Raw genomic sequence first — 24,642 nt, 5'->3', positions numbered from 1 at the left:
GCTTATATATGGAATCTTAAAAAAATACAAATGTACTTACTTACAAAACAGAAATAGACCCACAGACATAGAAAACAAACTTATGGTTACCAAAGAAGAAAGGGAGGGAGGAGGGTTAAATTAGGAGTCTGGAATTAAGAGGTACAAACTACTCTACATAAAATAGATAAGCAACAAGGATTTACTGTATAACACAGGACAATATTCAATATTTTGTAATAACCTATAATGGAATATAGTCTGAAAAATATATATCTAACTGAATCACTTTACTATACACCTGGAACTAACACAATATTGTAAATCAATTATACTTCGAAAAAATATTAGGAGTCAGGGAATATTGAATATTCTCATCTCAGCACCTTCACTTATTAGGTATGTGACCTTGAGCAAGTTGTTCTCTGAGCTTCACCTAATTTACCTGTAAAAAGATGAAAATGATGCCTGCCTCACAGGTACAGTACAGCTTAATGGGTAATGAGCTTGGGCGCTGGCATCCTACAATTCTGGATTTGGGTTATTAGTTGTACGAGTCCCTCTGAGCCTCAGTTTTCTCATCTATACAATGAGTATAGACTTCTGCTCCGGATGAAATAACTCCTGTAAAGTGCATGGTGCCTGGCATATAGGAAGTACTCATTATTTAATGGCTAATAGTACGATTGTTATTGTTTGTCATTTAGGTATAATTTCCAATAATTCTAGAAAATATATTCTATGTACTCTTCCAGATGATCTGACACACTTGTCCCATATTTTGGGTTTGGGGGGCAGAAACACTCAGGGTGTTTTTGGTACCTGGTTTTGAAACTTCAGGTAAGAAATGAAACTGAGAATCTTGCTATAAAAGGAAACCTGCTTTCTCGTGAAAACCCAGGCTTTGCCTAAAAATGGCGCTACATCTTCACATGGGAAGGTGTCCAAAGTCCACAAAAATGTCGAACCGGTCATGAATTTTCAAAAAGCGGTGCATCCGTCAATAGCACCAAGTTAAATCCAATCATGAATATTACATCTGCCAAACTGAAAGAACTGTTTGGCCTGGGGGTCTCAAGCACAGCCCTGGACCTTTTGATTTGTCACATTGATAGAGACTAGCAAGATCTATGTGGGCAAGAGCAGCAGTGGCTTAAAGTCTTCAACACAGATTTTAAACAATGGAGTCCATTATACAGATGTTTTGTTTACTTCTTCCCAAACATCTGGACAATGAGGGGTATTTTTCATTTTTTTAAATTAAAATGGTTGGTTTTAGTAAATTCAGCAGGTTTTATTGAGCACCTGGTTTGTGCCTTCTGTCAGATATTGGAGATCACAAGGAGGTCACAGTTTTGTTGAGAAAAATGAGACTGACGGGTTTGAAGCAACCGAAGACATTTGGAAGAGCTGGGATTCGAACACAGTTCTGTCAGCTCCAAAGCCAGTGCTGGCTCCACCCTAGCACGTGCCTCTTTCTTCACAGACCTGCCGGTTCCCTCTTTGGGGCTGGCTTGAGGGAAGTTTCAGACCCAAGCCGCTGGCTCCTGCCATACTTTGACATCAGCAGACATAGAAGCTCCTTGAGGAAAGCAAGTGACATATGTCCAGGATGGACCATTCCATGTGTTGTTACTGTCTGATCATCTTAGTGACTTGGCTGAATATTTCTTGAGAATGATCTCGATCTTTATTTTAGCGCTTGCTGAAGCATTGCTCCTTAGGGACTTTGTCATGCTCTGTGTTTTAAACATGTTAAAATGTGAATGCTTTGTCTGTGTCAGCATCCACTATTTGGAATTCGATAGAGGAACAGCCTCTTGTGAAGCGGAATGTAAAAGGTACAGTGAAAATCTTCCCTGCTGAGTTGAACCAGTGCTGAGGTAGCATTCATTGTGGATATTCCAGATCCCTAAATCCAAAATATGGAAATAATGGGATAAAATAAACCGTAGAAATACACACGCACACATGCACATTTATATTTCTATTATAAGTGAAACCTTCTCAGGCTCTTGTTATCAGAAAGCAAGCCCTGTTATACCCAGAACATTTCTAAGGGATTCTTAATGGTCTATCCTTCCCTTCAAAGCAAAAGTATGTATATGATCAAATTGAGGAAACACAGTGCTGGAACCTAACATACAAATACAGATGTTTGCATCTGGGAAACTCTAAAACACGTTCAAAAATCACTGTCAGGACTTCCCTGGTGGCACAGTGGGTGAGAGTCCGCCTGCAGATGCAGGGGACACGGGTTCGTGCCCCGGTCCGGGAAGATCCCACATGCCGCGGAGCGGTTGGGCCCGTGAGCCATGGCCGCTGGGCCTGCGCGTCTGGAGCCTGTGCTCCGCAACGGGAGAGACCACAGCAGTGAGAGGCCCACGTACCGCAAAAAAAAAAAAAAAAAAAAAAATTACTGTCAACTTTTTTTTTTACATCTTTATTGGAGTATAATTGCTTTACAATGGTGTATTACTTTCTGCTTTATAACAAAGTGAATCAGCTATACATATATCCCCATATCTCTTCCCTCTTGCATCTCCCTCCCTCCCACCCTCCCTATCCCACCCCTCTAGGTGGTCACAAAGCACCCAGCTGATCTCCCTGTGCTATGCGGCTGCTTCCCACTAGCTATCTGTTTTACATTTAGTAGTGTATATATGTCCATGCCACTCTCTCACTTCGTCCCAGCTTACCCTCCCCCCTCCCCGTGTCCTCAAGTCCATTCTCTACGTCTGCGTCTTTATACCTGCCCTGCCCCTAGGTTCTATAGAACCATTTTTTTTTACATTCCATATATGTTAGCATACGGTATTTGTTTTTCTCTTTCTGACTTACTTCACTCTTGTATGAGAGACGCTAGGTCCATCCACCTCACTACAAATAACTCAATTTCGTTTCTTTTTATGGCTGAGTAATGTTCCACTGTATATATGTGCCACATCTTCTTTATCCATTCATCTGTCGATGGACACTTAGGGTTGCTTCCATGTCCTGGCTATTGTAAATAGAGCTGAAATGAACATTGTGGTACATGACTCTTTTTGAATTATGGTTTTCTCAGGATATATGCCCAGTAGTGGGATTGCTGGGTCATATGGTAGTTCTATTTGTAGTTTTTTAAGGAACCTCCATACTGTTCTCCATAGCGGCTGTATCAATTAACATTCCCACCAACAGTGCAAGAGGGTTCCCTTTTCTCCACACCCGTTCCAGCATTTATTGTTTGTAGATTTTTTGATGATGGCCATTCTGACTGGTGTGAGGTGTTACCTCATTGTAGTTTTGACTTGCATTTCTCTAATGATTAGTGGTGTTGAGCATCCTTTCATGTGTTTGTTGGCCATCTGTATGTCTTTGGAGAAATGTCTATTTAGCTCTTCGGCACAATTTGGATTGGATTGTTTATTTTTTTGATACTGAGCTGCATGAGCTGCTTGTAAATTGGAGGGTTTTTATCATAAATGGGTGTTGAATTTTGTCAAAGGCTTTCTCTGTATCTATTGAGATGATCTTATGGTTTTCTCCTTCAATTTGTTAATATGGTGTATCACACTGATTGATTTGTGTAGATTGAAGAATCCTTGCATTCCTGGGATAAACCCCACTTGATCATGGTGTATGATCCTTTTAATGTGCTGCTGGATTCTGTTTGCTAGTATTTTGTTGAGGATTTTTGCATCTATGTTCACCAGTGATATTGGCCTGTACTTTTCTTTCTTTGTGATCATCCTTGTCTGGTTTTGGTATCAGGGTGATGGTGGTCTCGTAGAATGAGTTTGGGAGTGTTCCTCCCTCTGCTATATTTGGGAAGAGTTTGAGAAGGATGGGTGTTAGCTCTTCTCTAATTGTTTGATAGAATTCGCCTGTGAAGCCATCTGGTCCTGGGCTTTTGTTTGTTGGAAGATTTTTAATCACAGTTTCAATATCAGTGCTTGTGATTGGTCTGTTTATATTTTCTATTTCTTCCTGGTTCAGTCTTGGAAAGTTGTACTTTCCTAAGAATTTGTCCATTTCTTCCAGGTTGTCCATTTTATTGGCATATTGTTGCTTGTAGTAATGTCTCATGATCCTTTGTATTTCTGCAGTGTCAGTTGTTACTCCTCCTTTTGCATTTATAATTCTATTGCTTGAGTCTTCTCCCTTTTTTTCTTGATGAGTCTGACTAATGGTTTATCAATTTTGTTTATCTTCTCAAAGAACCAGCTGTTAGTTTTATTGATCTTTGCTATCGTTTCCTTCATTTCTTTTTCATTTACTTCTGATCTGATCGTTATGATTTCTTTCCTTCTGCTAACTTTTGGGGTTTTCTGTTCTTCTTTCTCTAATTGCTTTAGGTGTAAGGTTAGGTTGTTTATTTGAGATTTTTCTTGTTTCTTGAGGTAGGATTGTAGTGCTATAAACTTCCCTCTTAGAACTGCTTTTGCTATATCCCATAGGTTTTCAGTCATCATGTTTTGTCATTTGTTTCTAGGTATTTTTTGATTTCTCTTTGATTTCTTCAGTGACCTCTTGGTTATTTAGTAGTGTATTGTTTAGCCTCCATGTGTTTGTATTTTTTCCTGTAATTGATATCTGGTGTCATAACATTGTTGTCAGAAAAGATACTTGATACGACTTCCATTTTGTTAAATTTACCAAGGCTTGATTTGTGACCCAGGATATGATCTATCCTGGAGAATGTTCCATGAGCACTTGAGAAAAATGTGTATTCTGTTGTTTTTGGATGGAATGTCCTATAAATATCAATTAAGTCCATCTTGTTTAATGTATCATTTAAAGCTTGTGTTTCCTTATTTATTTTCATTTTGGATGATCTGTCCATTGGTGAATGTGGGGTGTTGAAGTCCCTTACTATGATTGTGTTACTGTTGATTTCCCCTTTTATGGCTGTTAGCATTTCCCTTCTGTATTGAGGTACTCCTATGTTGGGTGCATAAATATTTACAACTGTTATATCTTCTTCTTGGATTGATCCCTTGATCATTATGTAGTGTCCTTCTTTGTCTCTTTTAATAGTCTTTATTTTAAAGTCTATTTTGTCTGATATGAGAATTGGTACTCCAGCTTTCTTTTGATTTCCATTTGCATGGAATATCTTTTTCCCTCCCCTCACTTTCAGTCTGTATGTGTCCCTAGGTCTGAAGTGGGTCTCTTGTAGACAACATATATACGGGTCTTGTTTTTGTATCCATTCAGCGAGCCTGTGTGTTTTGGTTGGAGCATTTAATCCATTTACATTTAAGGTAGTTAGCGATATGTAATGTCCTATTACAATTTTCTTAATTGTTTTGGGTTTGTTATTGTAGGTCTTTTCCTTCTCTTGTGTTTCCTGCCTAGAGAAGTTCCTTTAGCATTTGTTGTAAAGGTGGTTTGGTGTTGCTGAATTCTCTTAGGTTTTGCTTGTCTGTAAAGGTTTTAATTTCTCTGTCGAAAATGAATGAGATCCTTGCTGGGTTGAGTAATCTTTGTTGTAGGTTTTCCCTTTCATCACTTTAAATCTGTCCTGCCACTCCCTTCTGGCTTGCAGAGGTTCTGCTGAAAGATCAGCTGTTAAACTTCTGGGGATTCCCTTGTATGTTATTTGTTGTTTTCCCCTTGCTACTTTCAATATTTTTTCTTTGTATTTAATTTTTGATAGCTTGATTAATATGTGTCTTGGCGTGTTTCTCCTTGGATTTATCCCATATGGGACTCTCTGTGCTTCCTGGACTTGATTGACTCTTTCCTTTCCCATATTAGGGAAGTTTTCAACTATAATCTCTTCAAATATTTTCTCAGTCCCTTTCTTTTGCTCTTCCTCTTCTGGGACCCCTATAATTCCAATGTTGGTGCATTTAATGTTGTCCCACAGGTCTCTGAGACTGTCCTCAATTCTTTTCATTCTTTTTTCTTTATTCTGCTCTTCGGTAGTTATTTCCACTTTTTTATCTTCCAGGTCACTTATCCGTTCATCTGCCTCAGTTATTCTGCTATTGATTCCTTCTAGAGAATGTTTAATTTCATCTATTGTGTTGTTCATCATTGTTTCTTTGCTCTTTATTTCTTCTAGTTCCTTGTTAAATGTTTCTTGAATTTTCTCCATTCTATTTCCAAGATTTTGGATCATCTTTACTATCATTACTCTGAATTCTTTTTCAGGTAGACTGCCTATTTCCTCTTCATTTGTTTGGTCTGGTGGGTTTTTACCTTGCTCCTTCATCCACTGTGTGTTTCTCTGTCTTCTCATTTTGTTTAACTTACTGTGTTTGGGGTCTCCTTTTCGCAGGCTGCAAGTTCGTAGTTCCCGTTGTTTTTGGTGTCTGCCCTCAGTGGGTAAGGTTAGTTCAGTGGGTTGTGTAAGCTTCCTGGTGGATGAGGCTGGATTTTGTCTTTCTGGTGGGCAGGATCGCATCTGGTGGTGTGTTTTGGGGTGTCTGTGATCTTATTATGATTTTAGGCAGCCTCTCTGCTAATGGATGGGGCTGTGTTCCTGTCTTGCTAGTTGTTTGGCATAGGGTGTCCAGCACTGTAGCTTGCTGGCCGTTATGTGGAGCTGGGTCTTAGCGTGGCGATGGAGATTTCTTGGAGAGCTTTTGCTGTTTGATATTACATGGACCCTGGAGGCCTCTGGTGGACCAATGTCCTGAACTTGGCTCTCCCACCTCAGAGGCTCAGACTTGACACATGGCCGGGCACCAAGACCCTGTCAGCCACACGGCTAAGTATCAACTAAATCAGATATGGTTGAGCCTCAAGGTATGATTCATCCTGGGAAAAATGACTCCCCAGCTGTGAACCACTATATTGTTTCTCTGTCTTCTATCTCTTGCCTCTCTGAGCCACAACATTCCATGGAATCCAGAATTATATTATCACAACCCAACTTTCTTTTGTTCAAGCGGAACGCATTGCAGTTCTCAGACATCACTTTTCCTTTGCTCTTTACTGTCAGGGTGATGTACTGGAAGTCGTTATTTCTTTCAGCTTGGGCCTTGTGGTGCCTCATTCTCCAACCAGCCTGTTCTCACATGTTTCTCATCACCTGCAGAGACCTTTTTTTTTTTCTTTGTGTTTAGTCCAGTGTCACTTGCTCAAGGTTACTGAGTGTAGAAGCGTGGCACCAGGCACTTCAGAACAGAGTTCCTTGTGCAAAAATCAATCTCAACTTTTTAAAAGAAAGAGAGTCACAGATATAGAGAACAAACTAGTGGTTACCAGTGGGGAGTGGGGGGAGGGGCAAGGTAGTGTGGGGCAGTCGGAGGTACAAAGTATTGGGTATAAGGTAGGCTCAAGGATATATTGCACAACACGGGAAATAGAGCCAATATTTTGTAATAACTGTAAATGGAAAGTAACCTTTAAAAATTGTATATATTTTTTTATTATTTTAAAAATTACTGTTAACTTTTAATTGATGGAGTCGGCCTGTGTCTGTGCACCCTCTTTTATAATTCAAACAGCGCCCCGGCATCATGAGTGGGAATGCATCTCAGCAGGGAGCATAAGCCAGGTTTTCTTTTAAGGCCCTCCCTTTTTTTTTTTTTTGGTTTTTGGTTTGCATTGTTTGTTCAGTGGCAAAACACTCCTTTCACTGCTTTCTGAAAGACTACATTGTCAAGTAGGTGCTTTAGAGATGCTTCAGAAAGAATATATCTTGACACAGCCAAGGACAAGTTATAGCTAAACCCATTTCCCACGAAAACAGGAATCCCTCAGTCACCAGGTTCGTAATTAGATCAGCGCTAGAGGGCACTCTTATGATGCCAAAATGGGAGGATTTTACCAAAAACTGGTGGGTAGGGGTGTGGGGGGGAGCTGATGGGGCGGTTTCAGCAATGACTGCAGATAACAAACAGCTTAGGGAAGACCTCTGCAACTGAGAATTGCCTGACTTGCCAATAGGTAAGCAAACACTCTTTGAAAAGGACTGTAGCAATCTTCCTCATCAGATCCACTTTGTTTCCAAAACGTGCTTGGTGTTTTGGCAATACAGGGCCCAGGTATTAGGCATTATTTCTCAAAAGGAAAAGAACAGAAGAATCGCTGATGGTTACGGTGTGATGTAGTCAACGTGCGGGTAGGCAGAAAACAAAACCTGAGAGAGCAGCTTAGGAAAATGTGTTTACAATTTAACAGCTACTGGAAAGGAAGAATTGAAGGTCCTTGGGGTCTTTTAGGGTTGTTTTCCCAGTCTTTTGCAGCCATTGCTCTTTGAGTTGTTCTGAAGGGTTGTGTGGTTGTATGTGGGGACACAGATGCCTGCTTGCCTGCTGCCCTAGGCATGCTTTGGTGGACATGGGGTGGGTAGTACCCTGTCAGGGAAAGGGACCTGTAGAGCTGGATCCTGGTCTTGGCCCTGCCACTGAGGCAGTCTGTGATCTGCAGCAAGTCCCCGCCTCTGCAGAGACTTGGGGTCAGGAAAGGGTTCTGCAACACTAATGGTTTCTAAAAGATAGATCACCCAGAGACATCTCCCAGCCCTTTGGAGTCTGTGATTGATGATGGTAGGAAGACCTTTCAAACCACTTGTTTATACTGGCCACTTGAGTTCTGAATCCAATGTTGGGTTAAAGAATGACTCCATGCTGTTGAGAGAGATGGTACTAGAAGGATTCCAGCCCAGAGCAGCTGATCTGCTCATATTAATCACTCCTTCAGGTTTCCCACCCAGTCCAAGGATAACCTCAGAGAGTGACCACAATTAAGCCATCAGTAGCTCTCCTTAAATTGGCTTATTATGCAGAATTTAGGTAACTCCTGACTTACACGCCGGGCACTGGCCAGAAGGTCACGAGCATGCACAGGTGCAGTTCCCTGAGGAGCCAGGGAGGTCTGGAGACCTAATGGCAAAAGTGGGCCGGTGAAAAGAAGCTTGTCTACTCAGCCTTGGGCCCTAGAGTCTCTCAGAGCAATGCAAGAGTGTTTCTCTCAGCCTTGGTTGGTAAGAACCCAGGCTCTATTCATAGGAATGTTCCGGAGTCACATTCCTTATAAAGTCTTAGAATGTTCTAATGAACAGGGGCCTTTGGGAAAGCACCTAGTCTAACACCCTCACTGTGCAGATAGGGAAACTGAGAGCCGTCTTCCCCTCTGGAGAGTGGACTGGTGAGGGGGTCACACAGCAGAGCTTGCATGAGGACCTCGGTCTTCTGACTTCTCGTCCAGGCCTCTTTCTGTTCCCTTGTGCTGCATTTGTCTCTCCCCACCCACATGACTCCAGCGAATAAGAAACCAGCAGCTGGGCTTCCCTGGTGGCGCGGTGGTTGAGAGTTTGCCTGCCGATGCAGGGGACACGGGTTCGTGCCCCGATCCAGGAAGATCCCACATGCCGCAGAGCGGCTGGGCCCGTGAGCCATGGCCGCTGAGCCTGCGCGTCCGGAGCCTGTTCTCCGCAGCGGGAGAGGCCACAACAGTGAGAGGCCCGCGTACCGCAAAAAAAAAAAAAGAAAAAGAAAAAGAAACCAGCAGCTATGAACCACAGGGTTTTGACATAGCCAACGTAGCTCTCTGTTATATATTCTACACTGTATTGTATATAGTGTATTTAGGTGGCATAAATGGAGAGGTATGGGGACAAATCCCTATCAAAAATATGTCCTCTCTCGCAGACGTAGAGAATGGACTTGAGGACACGGGGAGGGGGAAGGGTAAGCTGGGAGGAGGTGAGAGAGTAGCATTGACATATATATAGTACCAAATGTAAAATAGATAGCTAGTGGGAAGCAGCTGCATTGCATGGGGAGATCAGCTGATTGCTTTGAGACCACCTGGAGGGGTGGCATAGGGAGGGTGGGAGGGAGGGAGACACAAGAGGGAGGAGATGGGGGATATATGTATATGTAGCTGATTCACTTTGTTATACAGCAGAAACTAACACACCATTGTAAAGGAATTATACTCCAATAAAGATGTTAAAAAAAAAATGGTTCTGAAGAACCTAGGGGCAGGGCAGGAATAAAGACGCAGACGTAGAGAATGGACTTGAGGACATGGGGAGGGGGAAGGGTAAGCTGGGACGAAGTGAGAGTGGCATGGACATATATATGCTACCAAATGTAAAATAGCTAGTGGGAAGCAGACGTATAGTACAGGGAGATCAGCTGGGTGCTTTGTGACCACCTAGAGGGGTGGGATATGAAGGGTGGGAGGGAGACACAGGAGGGAGGAGATATGGGGATAGATGTATATGTATAGCTGATTCACTTTGTTATAAAGCAGAAACTAACACACCATTGTAAAGCAGTTATACTCCAATAAACATGTTAAAAAAATGTCCTCTCTAAATATCATGGGATTGGAGATTGAACCATTTTTTAGAGGGTCCTTCCTGTGGATCTAGAAGACTCTGTAGTCTTAAAATGTTCCTGTTCAAAGGCAAGGATAGGATTGAAATCTTGTCAGCTGTCAGGGAAAGTAGGCCAGGAGGATGGGTCTGGAAGCCAGATTTAGTATCTGGGGGGAAGGAGGCCATTATGATAGGAGCAGTCAAGACAAACTCAGGAGGCCTCAGAGTTGTGCCAAAGGGGATGAAAGCAAATACTTACAGAGTAAAGGTTGGAAAGGATATTCTGGATTCTAGTCTTCTGAGACAGACTCTGAAGAGCTCCCTTTCTTGGAGTTTGCACAGTTTCTGGTAGGCTTGGCGTGGAACGAGGAAGAAAGCAGAGTTGTCAAACAGTAGAACATGCATATTGGGGGATACTCCTTCCCCATAACAATAGATATGGTTGCTTTCAACATGGCCTTGTACATGTAGATGTCCTTGAACTGTGGCTTTGAAAAGCTGCCTGTGTTCCCAGGGTGGCAAGAGGGCTCAGCCACAGGAGGCTAGGAGGCTTGACCCTGGCCTGCCTTACACTCAAAATGCTGTTGGACAATTCTCTTACTAGTTTTCTTCCCTGGATAAAAATAATCATGCACAAAAGTTATTGAGTTCTGTCCCTGGACGTGGTACTTTGCTACGGGATTTCCAGACATGATCCCATCTAATCCTCACGACCACTTTTGGGGGCATGCACTGTCCTGTCTACACAGGGTGTTGACAGTTGGCTTCTTTTCTGATTGGCCAGTGCCCATACCGTATTGATTGTTAAATATGTTGAACATCATTACTTGTGTGGATACTATACTTGTTCCCATTTTGCAGATGAGGAAATCAAGGTTGAGAGGTTAAGGCACCTTTGCAGTATCATACAATTAGTAAGTGAAAGAGCCTGGACTAGAACCCAGTCTGTGTGAGACCTAGGCTTATTCCACGGCCCCCCACTGCTTCTCAGGCTTGTGCATGAGCAAAAGGTTGAGGCCAGGCATCATTTTTATAGTAGCTTTAAAGTAAAGAAGACAAGTAAAGAAGACGAGTTGCTTTTTTTTTTTTTTTTTGCCTGGGGCCTTAAAAATCATCCAGGCCATTCATCTGGCTTCTGCATTTTCCCCCACCAGTTTGAATAAGAGTCCTTCTATAAAATAGATAACCAACAAGGACCTGCTGTATAGCACAGGGAACTACACTCAATATCTTGTAATAACCTGTAATGGAAAAAATCTTAAAAAATGTATAACTGAATCACGTTAATATACACCTGAAACTAACACAACATTGTAAATCAACTATATTTCAATAAAAATTTTTAAAAGTACTTAATGGTAATTAGCAATAAAGATATAAAAATTGGGAAAAACAACAAAAGAGTAAGAGTCCTTCACCTGGGACTTTGTGTAGGACACCTTCCCATTTAGGGGACCAGATTCAACATACAGAATAACATATACTGCATTTGGCCTTCAGATACCAAATGAGGATGTGGCCTAAGATACAAAAGGAGGTGGCAGGTAACTGAGCAGCAGTATATTAGGTCAGACCAGGATGAGAGTGGAAGGGCATCCTACATGGGAAGAAGGTGGGAGATCAAGGGCACAGCAGCTCTGGGTATGGGAGCAAACCAATCCAGTATCACGAATCAGAGAGCTTGAATCGGCCATTTGCTTGGCAGCCCTGGAACAGTGGGAGGTAATTGGTTCCCAGAGTGTATTGTCTGCCACAGATTTGCCATTAGACCAAAACAGTGTTGGTGGGTTTTTGTTTTGTTTTGTTTTAACCACCCTTTGCAAAATATGAGCATCTATGTAAGCCTTTATCTGGGAGAGTGTGGCTGTGGAGGTCTCTGCTAATTGACAGCAATCACCAACATCCCAGGCTCCCGGCAGATGAAGCAGCTGCACGAGCAGAAAGAGAAGGGCGGGTGGGTGTTAATTGTTTATCAATTAGATTTTCCTTGTTATTCTCAGTTAAGTTTACTTGTAGAACTTTTCCATCCTAGAGAACCAGCCACTCTCTATTTCAAATAAACAAAGCTGTTTCCCTGGACAGAATGATGATCGGCTGCATTTCAACTTGGCTGTTATTGTTTTGGCCACGTTTTCATCTACTTGTAGGCTCAGACTGTGGGGCTCTGGGCTCTCTGAACTACTAATGGCATGTTGTACTGAGAAAACGACTAGAGATTTCTGTCCTTTTAACTAACTTGGCACCAAAATGAAAGGCAAAGCTATTAGAGAATTACAAAAATATTGGAACTGGAGGATTTTTACAAACCACCTTGTGAAAATCCCTCTTTTCATATGGCTCCCTGAGAGAGTGGAGAAGAGAATTTGTCCAAGATCAAATGAGTCATTGGCAAAACGGGATTAGAAACCAGGAGTCCAGATTTTTAGGCAGAGGCTCTCGGATTTTTACATCATCCTGTTTTTCCTACATCTTAATTTGGATCCTTAATGTCAAAGTGAATAGATAGCTTCACTTTTTACAAAAAATTGAAGTATAGTTGATTTACAGTGTTGTGTTAATTTCTGCTGTACAGCAAAGTGATTCAGTTATGCATATCCATACATTCTTTTTTATATTCTTTTCCATTATGGTTTATCCCAGGGTATTGGATATAGTTCCCTGTGCTTAGAAAGCTTCACTTTTTAAATTCTGAAGCATTAAGCACCTGCCCTGAGAATCTAAATGCCAGGGGGTAGGTGTCATCATTTGAGGTTTCTAGTTAGCACGAATCCCTATCTGGAGTTTTGGGGGCTCCCAAGTCTCCCCCTCAATCCCCATTTTCCACTGATATATATATATATATATATGTGTGTGTGTGTGTGTGTGTGTGTGTGTTTTCCCTTCATTTTCATCTTTTCCTTTTCCTGCTTTTTTTTTTACATCTTTATTGGAGTATAATTGCTTTATAATGGTGTGTTGGTTTCTGCTTTATAACAAAGTGAATCAGTTATACATATACATATGTCCCCATATTTCTTCCCTCTTGCATCTCCCTCCCTCCCACCCTCCCTATCCCACCCCTCCAGGTGGTCACAAACCACCGAGCTTATCTCCCTGTGCTATGCGGCTGCTTCCCACTAGCTATCTATTTTACGTTTGGTAGTGTATATATGTCCATGCCACTCTCTTGCTTTGTCACAGCTTACCCTTCCCCCTCCCCATATCCTCAAGTCCATTCTCTAATAGGTCTGTGTCTTTATTCCTTTCCTGCTAATTTAACATTTAGGTAGTAGCTGTCACTTGAGAGATATTTGGTCCCATCTTGAACCTTGGTCCAGAAGGTTACTCTTATTGCTTCTTCTCCAGCCAGTGTCTGGGTCATGGGCATGAGAAGCACAGCTCCTTTTGTCCACCACCTGCTGTTGCTTTCTCAAGAGGTGGCTTGCTGAGGGCTGATGAGTCCAATCTCAGAGTGGTACAGAACACTAGAGCATCCAATGAGAAAAACCCTGCTGGGATGTGGTACCCCACAGTATTATGAAGCTGCCATCTAGAGACTTCTTGTTTTCACAGTATTTCAAGGTATATGCACGTGGAATTCTATGAACAGCAAATGGCCTCACTAAAAAGAAACCTGACTTACAGCCTTTGGTGGGGGGCGGGGGGAAGTTTCCACACGGAGAAATCATGAAAAGAAATAATGTCCTTTCCAATCAGAAAGAGAAGCCTTTCTAATACAGATGTTGAATCTGATGCCAGTGGATATGTTCTCCATACATAAATACATAAATAAAACTAGGAGAAACATTTTCCTAGAGTTCATAACATACAGTATATTTCTGTGGAACTCTTTTCCAAACAGATGGTATAAAAACATCTTCCACAAAATTGTAAACTCTGTGAAGGCAGAGATTTGCGTCCGTTTTACTCACTGCCTTATCCTTAAGTACCTATAATGATGCCTGTCACATAATAAATGACACATTTTTTGTGGGGGGTGATTTTTTAATTGAATATATTTGACACATAACATTGTGTAAATTTAAGGTGTACAATGTGTTAATTTGATACACTTATATGTTGTAATATGATTGCTGTTATAGTGATAATTAGCACCTCTATCACATTACATAATTATCCTTTCATTTTATTAAAGGGTCTTTTTAAGAAGATTCCATTTAAGAACCTTTCCAAAGAGTGTGTGCGTGTGTGTGTGTGTACATGGAAGTAAAATGGACTTGTAAAGTTAATTCATTTTTTTTCTAATCAGTATGCCTCTCCTTTTTACCTTTTTCCTCATGGCATTTGATTCACTTCCGATGACTGCCCACCCTTTTGATTGGTGCACCTGTAACATCTTCCTGGCTCACCACTGAATAATCCACCTCCGGCAACCTGGACTCCCAGGTAAGGCAATGAGCTTCCAAAAGTGTAATCCCTGAGCAAACTTTAATAGACAGTTGAGAAACTTACATAGAAAGTTTTAAAAAAATCTCAAGAGGCAAAGTTAAATTTGCTCTGGTCCCCATAGACACCAATATACATAAATTATGTACATACTTATATTAGTTGAGGATTTCTATTAATGCAGCAAAAGTAAAATTATAGTTTTGGAAAGGGCTACATATTTGACTTTGGAATTTTCTAGCACTAAGATTCAACATATAACTTTACGTTTTCATGTCGTTGTTGTTTTTATTTTTCACCCAAAGTTGTATTATATTTTGTTCATGAAGCTGAGTGCAGTAGAAGGGGTACTACCCTTTCTTCACTCTGTAGGGAAACTAAGTCATGGGGTAGGCCAGAATACTCTAGATTACTTCTTTCTTGTGGCCGGAATGGAAGAGGATCACATTGGGCCCTGGATGGTGAGTCAGCTAATGGAGGTGTCTTGTCTAACAGATCTGATGTCATTAACTACATCACTTTTGTTTTCATAACACTTGCTTCGCCACCAGTCTTAACAACTCGTAGAACTAGGGAAGGGGGCCTTAGCCATGCCAAGAACTGATGATAAAAGAGCTGTATATTGCTTCTCAAATGCTGATGCAAGGCCTCTGCTGCTGGTTGTGCTATGAAAAGTCTCTCTTACCTCATTCCTAAAGCCTCCAGATATATTTGATGTAAAGAAACACTTCTCTCAAGAAAATATCCAGGCCATATAACTCGCTGTGGGCACAAAAGTGTTACCACATTATAATATCCCATGCTTAATATAGTAAAACAAAAAGCTAACTGAGCCCATTTGAACTCTCAAATTAGCAATTGACCTGTGCACAACTTCCCAGTCCCTGCCGATATCAGAAATTCACATAGTAGAATTAGCATTTTGTGACTCTTAAGACATATGTTATGAAAACAGATGAGTAATTTTTTAAATGGAGAGACATGGCTTACTTTGATGGATGTCTTGCATTTGGGTGGAAGGAACTAGTGCTGATTTATGTATCACTTTCTGTGTGCTTTGAATTTTCATCTGTTTGAAAAGCATCCGCAAAGTCTAATCATTCTTTCTTTTCTTTTCCTTTTGTTACTTGTGTTTCATATATCCCTGATGGTATGAAAAATCCCTGTAAATTCCTCCTAGCTTCTTTCAATCAGGCATTTCTGTTTTAGGGATGCCATAGTGCTTGGTTTGGTATGGTCTGGGTTTTGGTTTATTGACTTTTGTTTTTTGCTTAGATTGCCATCGCATGTGTGAAGGGGAATGCAATTAGTTACGACCGAGTGGAGGATCTATCATTCTCAGCCCATAGCCCTTCAGAGGTTTGGCTCTCAGTGCTGCCCTGCCCCTTTAAGCCCTCTGATTCATAATCCCCCACTACATGAGAGGAGCTAGTGGGGAGCAAAGTTGGGGAGCCATCCATGAGCTGTTGCCTTGCGGTTTGGAAAGCTGGAAAAATATGTTATCAAAGCAAAATGGAAAACTTTTATTATTTTAATTCCTCTCTTACCAAGCTCTTGCTAGCACCTGGTTTTACTGTTCCTTTAACAGGTGGAGGATTTTTCAGATTCTAGATGCAGCAAGGTAAGTGACAATGGATCTTTAGCCGAACTGAACCCAAGTGAGCTAGAATAAACAGACTCCGCCATTGCCTGTCAGTTTAATTTCCATACAATAAATAGTTTGGTTTCCACTTGGACAGATTCTTTTCAGGGCTCTTTTTTAGTTTAAAACAGCTGAAACTACTGGAGCTTATAGTCTCAGCTATAAAGCTGACCTAGTTCAGAAGTGGGATGGAAGTTCAGAGCCAGCACCCCAGACAGTTGGGCAGTAGGTTACTAGCTTCTTTTCGTTTTTGCTGAAATTGGATGACACAGTAGAGTGTTCTGTTATGAAAACCCCACCATCAACAAAGTTTTCTCCATGGTGCTTCAGGCCCACCTGCCTGTCACTAGGCCGGATGGTGGTTTAGGGAACACCTAGGTCAGCATTTTATTGAAGGGAAATCAATTACTGGAAAATATCAGGGACTTGTAAAGTATGTACATGTGTAGACTTGCCAGGTAGAGTAATCCCATAGGCCAGGGGCCTTTGTGACATAAACTCTGCAGCAGAGCAAGTCTAATCAAACACAGGAAAGTTCCTAACTGTCAGGGGGAGGGGCTGTTGAGAATGCGACAGAATAGTGTCTTTCCAGGCAACGACTGTTGCCACAAGCTGTGACATCATATTGCCATCAGTGCTGAAGAGGCGGTGAGAATTGTAAGCCGTTTTGTAAATGTGGCGCTCGTTGCTTGGCACGTGGTCTTCTAAGATCATCCTGCCCACCAGTACCGTATTTGGCCTATTCTAGGCTTATTGGCTCCATAAAGGTTTACCAGTGTCTCTACTTTCTCTTCCTACCCACCTACATCATTTGTTCCCTAGCCAGATAGCTTAGGAAGAGCAAAGGTTATAGGATTCCTCCACTAGGGCAGACTCATTAAAATAGAGCAGATCGACCATATCTTAGATGCCCAGTTTGGCTTTCAGTAGCTGGCCTTCCATATTCCCATCAGGGCCTCAGTGGATTTATTTGACATCTAAGAAGAGTAAATTCAGGGTTTAATTCCATAGTCAGATTAAAATTCATTGAGATAAATGGTATAGACACACATAGACAGCTAATCACACAATAGTAGTATAGGAGGGCATTTAAGCATCAGAGATTGGATGTGTCATGGTGGCAAGAGTACTAGGTATTGCCACTAACTAGTGGGGTGACTTTGCTCAAGTCCTATGTCTGCTGTGAACCTTGACCTCCTCATCTGTAAAATAAAATGGAGTGGATGACCATTAAGATAATGGACAATTAACCTAGGGACTATTATTCCTATAATGGCTTTCACAGGTAAAATATTGAGAATTTTGTTTTATTTTTGTTTTGAAATTTGCTCCATGCCAGAATCATCTCTCTCTAACAGTTTTGCTATGTTACAAAGCAAATCTTGACTTATTTCTTTATGTTTATTATGGGGCTGATCAGTTTGACCAGAAGTTATTATCAGAATCATTTATACCTGCTCTTAGTTTGTGAGAAAGGAAGAGAGGAATACAGATGGTGAGATGGAAAAGAATTGGCTTTGGTAAACATCCATGGGGGCCATGTTTAATTCTGGTGGACTGAATGATGTATGAAAGCTATTTGCAAGGCTAGCATGTTTTTCGACCACTAGTAAAATAATAAAGCAACAATTCATTTGGTAATCCCCATTGTACATGCACTTTTATAAATATACAAGATTATGATTATCTCTGCCTCATAATTAACAATTTGCATAAATGCTTGCTATTATTCAGTTGTCTGAATGGATTTTCTAATCCAGAGAAAGAAGGGAACAGTCAGTGGGAGCCATCCCAAACGCCTTGCCTTATAGCTTCACACATGCACAATTAACAGCGATGCTGATTGTTTCAGACCAGAACCTCATTTGTTTTTCTATAGACAGCAAAAACATTAACTGCTGGAGTGTTTGCCACTCTCTCTTTCTCTCTTTTTCCTATAGCCAGCCGTATTATAAGGGCTGCAGTTGGTTGGAAGCAAATTATTTGGCTGGATTTTCAGGGTATCGTTTTGTGATGGAGTTTCCAAGCTTCTACTTAAGTTAGCAGTCAATGCCACAAACAACCAAGGACTATTTTTATAATATTTTAACAGTGGGCCCTATAAATTCTATAAATTTAAGGAATAAAAGGATACTGACATACAAACCAGTTCTGCTGCTGCATTTACATTCTATTTCATATTCCATGCCTTTAAAACTATTGACATTAGACCTGCGTATGAGAATCATAAAAAGTCAAGGCTGGAGGAGGCCTTTAAGATTATCCTGTGAAATTCCCTCACTTTTCAGATGAGTTTGTCAGTAATTTGAATATCAGTAACAACCACCAAATCAATGATGCCACACTTTTTTTTTTTTAACTTTCGAACCCTTGGGAGCTATTGTAGTAAATACATTTGAATTATAACTGGTTGTTTTGGAATCATACAGCTTCAACTATTTTTTCCAAAAAAGTGAATCAGATTTTTAAAAATATGCCTTTATACAGTTTGCCTAAACATAGCCATGATGTTGATGGTATATATGTGAAAGGCGATGTCCTATGCAAAGCCCTTGGCAATAGGAGACACTCAACCAATGTATCAGCTCTCTTCCCCTCATGCACAGATTACCTTGCTAAGGTCAGCATATGGAAGTATTACTTCAGTGATTGAGAGTATGGGCTTTTAGAGTCAAACTGTCCTTAGGTCTGATCCTGGTGCTGCCACTTTCTAGCAGTGTGACCTTGAGTCATTTCTTTAACCTCTGTGGACTTTGTTTCTTCACATATAAAACGTAGACACCTTATAGAATTGTTTCAAGGATTAAACTGAGATCGGGCATATCGAGTGCTTAGCACTGTTCCCGGCACATAGTAAACAGTCAATAAATGGTAGTGGTTATTACCACCATTGTCTGGTACAGCCAGTACCAGCCTCCTTCAATACTAATATTTCATCTTATGGTGGTTTGGTGTACGTGCATATACACCTATTCACATCCGCATATGGGCACACAGAGTTCACGCGAAAGACTGCTTTCCCAAAGGCTATCTGTGACCACCACGTTTCAAAATCCAGTGGCCTCTCTGGCTTCAATATTCTTGAGCTCTTTGGAGGTTATGGAACTTTTACACATCTTCTCTTGCTTGAAAGCGTTCCTCAGTTATCTTGGTTTACCTCCTGTCTTCTTCTCAACACTTCTTAAGTTTCCTTTGTTGGATCTGTTTTCACACACACACACACACACACACACACACACACACACACACACAGCGTTCCTCCTCACCGCCCCACCCCCGCCCCTTTCAATGAAGCAATTCCCAAGGTCCTGTCATTGATCTGCTTCTCTTCTCTTGCTATGTTCTCATTCTGGGTAATTTCATCTCCTGACATAGCTTCACCTTTCACCTCTACACTAATGATTCCCAAATTGACCTCTCTAATTCTTAACTTATTCCGGAGCTCCAGGCTAACTCCAATTTCCAATTGCCTGCTGAGCATCTCCAGGGCAGGATATCCTAGGAGGCTGAAGTGTAGTCTGGCTTTTGTCATCCTGCCTCAGGAATGCAGATGGGGGAATCTAGCTTCAAGAAGTATTAAGAGTCGCGGGCAGTCGTCTGAGCAGAAGTAAAAGTAGTCTAAGTTAGCAAAGTGGTTCAAACCGAGCTTTCCAGGGAAAGCATGACAAGTTAACTGTGAATTTCTGTTATGAACTGGAGATACAAATTGGCAATGGAAACTTTCAAAGGTGTATGTTTTCTAGGGAAGAGGGAACAGTTCGCCTAAATGAAAATCGAGATCAGTTTTTAGGTGCTGGAATGTTGGTATGTTTGAGGAAATGTTAATTAAAATGATCTTTCTTGGGACAGTTTGTATGGTGAATCTTGCTTCGGTGTTTTGTTATACAAACATACATGCCCAGAGGACGGATAATGTCTTCATCCTGAAGGATGAGCATGTGGGAATAGACACGTACACACATGCCTGGTCAGATATACCTGAGATTTTGAATGTGTGAAAATAATTCTATCAGAGGGGAGATAGATTTTTTCTTTCATTTATTCTGCGAATATTTACTGGACACCTACTAGATGCCACACTCTCTGTGGAGCAACAGGCTGTCAATACAGACATACAGAGTCTTTGTCCTGAAGTGTCTAATACAGTTTTCTTTAGTTATATGCAAGTACATTGAGAGTTTAATTTGGTCTCAAAATATCTGCAGTGTGTGACAGGTTATTCAATGACTACAACCCTGCTGAAAATCGTAATGACCAAAGAGGAACTTAAGGGAAATAAAGACAGTGCTAAAGTGGGAAAGGAATGTGCCTAAATTCCAATTAGAAATTGATTACTTCCTTTAAATTTAGCAAATACTGAATTACTTTGGGATTTTACATTTCAAGTTGGCTCTCGGTGTTTCAGAGTAGGAATGATTACGTCTAACCTAAAACTTAGAGCAAAGGGATAGACAAATCTTGGTTAATGTGTATAGTATTGTTAGGAGAATTCTTTCTAAATGAACTATTCTTACAGAAGCTACAGACCTAGCTTATAGCATTAGCACCGGGGACAATATTCCTTTTGAAGGAGGGTGACCTTATTCCCCTCCTTCCCAAAATAAAGTACAATCCCTCCCAGTTGAATTACTGCCCTATGGAATATGTGGAGGTCATCAGACCCTGCAAATTGTAATGGTCTAGAAAACTGGGTGAGTTCCTTGCCTTCCTGGGTGCACCCCAGCTTCCTCTTTAGAAATTTGGCGTGGCCCTTTGTTTGCAAGTCTTAAATCCAAGTGTTCTTGGACACAGCTGTCCATTTCAAAGTCCCCTTCAAGGTTACCCTCAGGTCCCAAAGAGCCCTCATTGCATTTGTAATCTTGGAGAGCAAACTTGATGCCCCAAAGTCCTGCTATGGATCTGTAGATGGTACCACTCCCCTTTACGGTGACAGCACCCCCTTCAGGACCTTCATGGCACAAAAGCTGTCCTAATAACGGTGCACATATTGACCAGCATTCCCATTCCGCTTGCCCTAAATGAGTTAGAGACGTTGATGTACTTCTCTTATTCTTTTTTTAAAAATTTATTTATTTTATTAATTTATTTTTGGCTGCGTTGAGTCTTTGTTGCTGCACGCGGGCTTTCTCTAGTTGTGGCGAGCGGGGGCTACTCTTCGTTGCCGTGCGCCGGCTTCTCATTGCGGTGGCTTCTCTTGTTGCAGAGCCCAGGCTCTAGGCACACGGGCTTGAGTAGTTGTGGCTCGCGGGCTCCAGAGCACAGGCTCAGTAGTTGTGGCGCACAGGCTTAGTTGCTCCACGGCATGTGGGATCTTCCCGGACCAGGGTTCGAACTTGTGTCCCCTGCATTGGCAGGCGGATTCTTAGCCACTGCACCACCAGGGAAGTCCTACTTCTCTTTTTCTAACTGGAAGTAAGAATAATAAAAACATCCTTGAATTTATAGTCTTGGATGTGTTTATTCTCAGTTTGCCTCAATTGTAGTCTAACATTTTTTACCTTTCTCAAATTTATTCATTCAAAACATATCCACTGAGCACTTACTATGTTCCAGGCACTGTTCTAGGCACTGGGGACAATAAGACAGGCAAGGTTTCTGTTCTTGTGTTTCTTAAAGGGCATGTTGGGTGTATGTGTGTGAGCGCACACACTCACATGCACACGTGTTGGAGGGAGACAGGAAATAAAAAAATATACAAGCTAATCTCAGAGAGTGATAAATGTCACGAAAAAATAAAACAAAAGTGGACAGAGAGTGACTGGATGGGTGGAGTGTGATCAGGGTGAAGTTTGCTCTTTGTTTTATTGGTTTTGTACAGATTTCACCAACACTTTGTATGGGCTCTTTGGTTTCCTCTATTTCATACTTTCCTGGATTCAGTACCAATTCTAATTTTGCTGATCCTGGCCGTTCTGTCATTAGGACCACCTCCCCTTAGCTAGTCCTGAAGTGTAACCCAAAGTATGCTCCCTGTTAAACTTCTGTTCCATACTTTTCTTATCTTTGTCAGCATTAGAATTTGGCAGATTAACCCACTTCCCTGTCATAGAATGTAAATAAGCCTACTAACCCTTAGGGATATTCTACTCGATTACTCAAAGCACTTTTGTTACTCAAGACAAACTACCTGTTGAAAGAAAAACACAGGCATGAAAGGTTAGTAATTGTGGTGGCGTTTGGTTTTGCCCACTTCTGTGGGGGGAAGAGCGCCGGCTTGAGGATCAGAAGAGAAGGGTCTCCCTGCTATATGGCCTTAGACATAGCACTTCCTTTCTCTGAGCCTGTTTCTTCATCTATAAAACCAGTGTTCCAAGTAGATGATCCCTAGGTTCTTTCTAGCTCTAAAGTGGTACAATTAGTTGTTTTCAGAGACGTGGGCCAAGATCTCTTTCCAACATTCTGTTTAATTTTGTAAAGTGGATGTGTAGGAACATTTTCCAGTGTATCAGAACTGCGTAGATTAAGCATACGTTTTCCAGCAAAAGCCAGCTCTACAATTCTTGTAAATGTCACAAGAAGTTAAAACATTGCTTCTTGTTTTAACCTCTGCCAGCGAGGGCAACAATTCAACACCACAAACGTAACCGTCAACTTCTTATATGTGAATATCTGAAAATTCACTGTCTTTTCAGCCTGCCCACAGGAAATCTCCAAAAAGAACCAAATACCACTGAAACGAAGGAAGGCGTTCTAAGTTGGCTTCAAAATGACATGGCATAGGTGTTGCCCACTAGTGTGTTAGGTGCCAGGAAAAGCATCTTAACTCTTAGAGGGCCACTCGGGATTCTTGCAGCCATGGCTGTGCTGTCTGCCTCAGCACCTGGCCAAAGCCCAGTTAGGAACTAAAGTAGGAGCTGGAAAGCTTGCCTTCCCTAACTTCCCCACACCTTCCCTACATTTGCTGCACTGGGCTTTGTGGGAGAAGATGGGGAAGCAGGAAGCGCAGGTTTGGAGAGGGTGGAAGAGAGAGAAAGTCACCAACATCGGAAGTCCACTGGCAACTCCCTTCTATGTTGCTACTATTCCACTTATTATTCAGATACTTGCCATGTTCTAAACACAAGAATCAGCTCCATGACTAGATTTTAGGAATTCAGTCTTCTGAAAGTCCAGAGAAAAGTTGGGCTTGATTTTGTGGTCAGGGAGTCCGAAGAAGAAGATCCAAGAGGGTTTGGAAACTCCAAAGAAGTGCGTCTCTGATTTACCGTCACAGTATCTTGACACCGAAGAAGAATAGAGCTTATGGAAAGAGGTGAGGGAGATAGCACAGAGAGTTCCTGTATGGCTCTCATTAAAAGGCTGTAATGTTGTGCGGGTGAGGAAATAGATACCCACCAAGACAGTGACTTATCTAAGTACACACAGCTAGTTTGTGGCAGACTCAGAACAAGGATCTAGGTCAACTGCATCCTGTCTGGGGCCTTGATTTGGAATTACCTGTGTTACCTGGGAATCTTGTTTGCTTGCTTTTGCTGTTTAATTCTGGGTGCTACTTCTGTTCACAGCACTGGTAGTTCATTATTCTCACAGAAGTTTATCAATGAAAGGAGGCAAAATCCCTCAGGAATAGGTAAAGTGCATTTATTTTGGAGGCTTTGGGGCCAGCTGCTAGTCCAGGGTCACAAAGAGGAGAGAGTAGTTGGATTGGAAATAGAGCCTAAAATGCAAGATTCAGTTGAAATAAATGAAGACAGGAAGAATCGTGGCTATAGACTGGGGCTCCATGGTTAAGTGTATACATCATTTCTTTAATGCTCATTCTTAATTACAGCTCTAGCCCTTTCTCCATCAAAAGATTTAAATGTCTTTTATTTTAGGTTCTCAGTACCTTGAATCCTTTTCCAGGTGTGTGTTGCCTCTGCCTTGTCTTTCTATTTCACTCTTCTAGATGGTTTTTGTGTGTGTGTGTGTGCAATATCTTCTGTTAATTTGGTCTCACTGTCTTGTCCAGAGCATTCGTAGTACAACTATATATCATAGGAGATCTTATGAGCACATAAAATGGAGAACACTATTTTACAAGGTAGAAATTATTAGATTATTTCCGTTCCCCTTCCAGAGTTGAAATATTTCCTATTTGGCAAATAGCCTTCTTTGAAATTCTAAAATTGCACCTAGGGAAAAAAAATGACTGTCACTGTGGCACCATGGGGCTTCCTGTCCCTTCACTTTCATTGGCTGCCCATCCAATTTGCTCCGTTGATTTTCTGGACAGCTCAGCATCGCCTTATCAGCCAGATACTGGAATTATAAAGGGGCTTCATCAAGGCCTGATGCAGTTTGAAAACTTTTCAACTTTCATAATTTGGGCCCTGGGTATGCCAGACACCATGTGTAAACGGCATTTGGTTGCACATTGGTCTTT

At 41.4% G+C, this 24,642-nt stretch overlaps 1 protein-coding gene across 6 annotated transcripts in view; it reads left to right on the top strand.

Annotated features, from left to right (window-relative positions):
• The window catches only part of HS6ST2 (heparan sulfate 6-O-sulfotransferase 2), a 291,233-nt gene that overhangs the window by 194,849 nt on the left and 71,742 nt on the right, over nucleotides 1–24,642 (top strand). For 4 of the 6 annotated variants that reach the window (XM_060292150.1, XM_060292148.1, XM_060292151.1 and 1 more), the window contains exon 3: nucleotides 16,224–16,256. The exons of the other annotated variants lie outside the window; for them this stretch is intronic. In XM_060292150.1, the coding sequence (XP_060148133.1) occupies nucleotides 16,224–16,256 (33 nt within the window). The remainder of the gene's footprint in view (nucleotides 1–16,223; nucleotides 16,257–24,642) is intronic. 6 annotated transcript variants of the gene reach the window in all.

The sequence above is a fragment of the Globicephala melas genome, chromosome X (genome assembly GCF_963455315.2).
Source record: "Globicephala melas chromosome X, mGloMel1.2, whole genome shotgun sequence".
Classification (NCBI taxonomy): Eukaryota; Metazoa; Chordata; class Mammalia; order Artiodactyla; family Delphinidae; genus Globicephala; species Globicephala melas.
The sequence above is the reverse complement of the archived record's forward strand: the minus strand, read 5'-3'. Positions and strand labels throughout refer to the sequence as shown.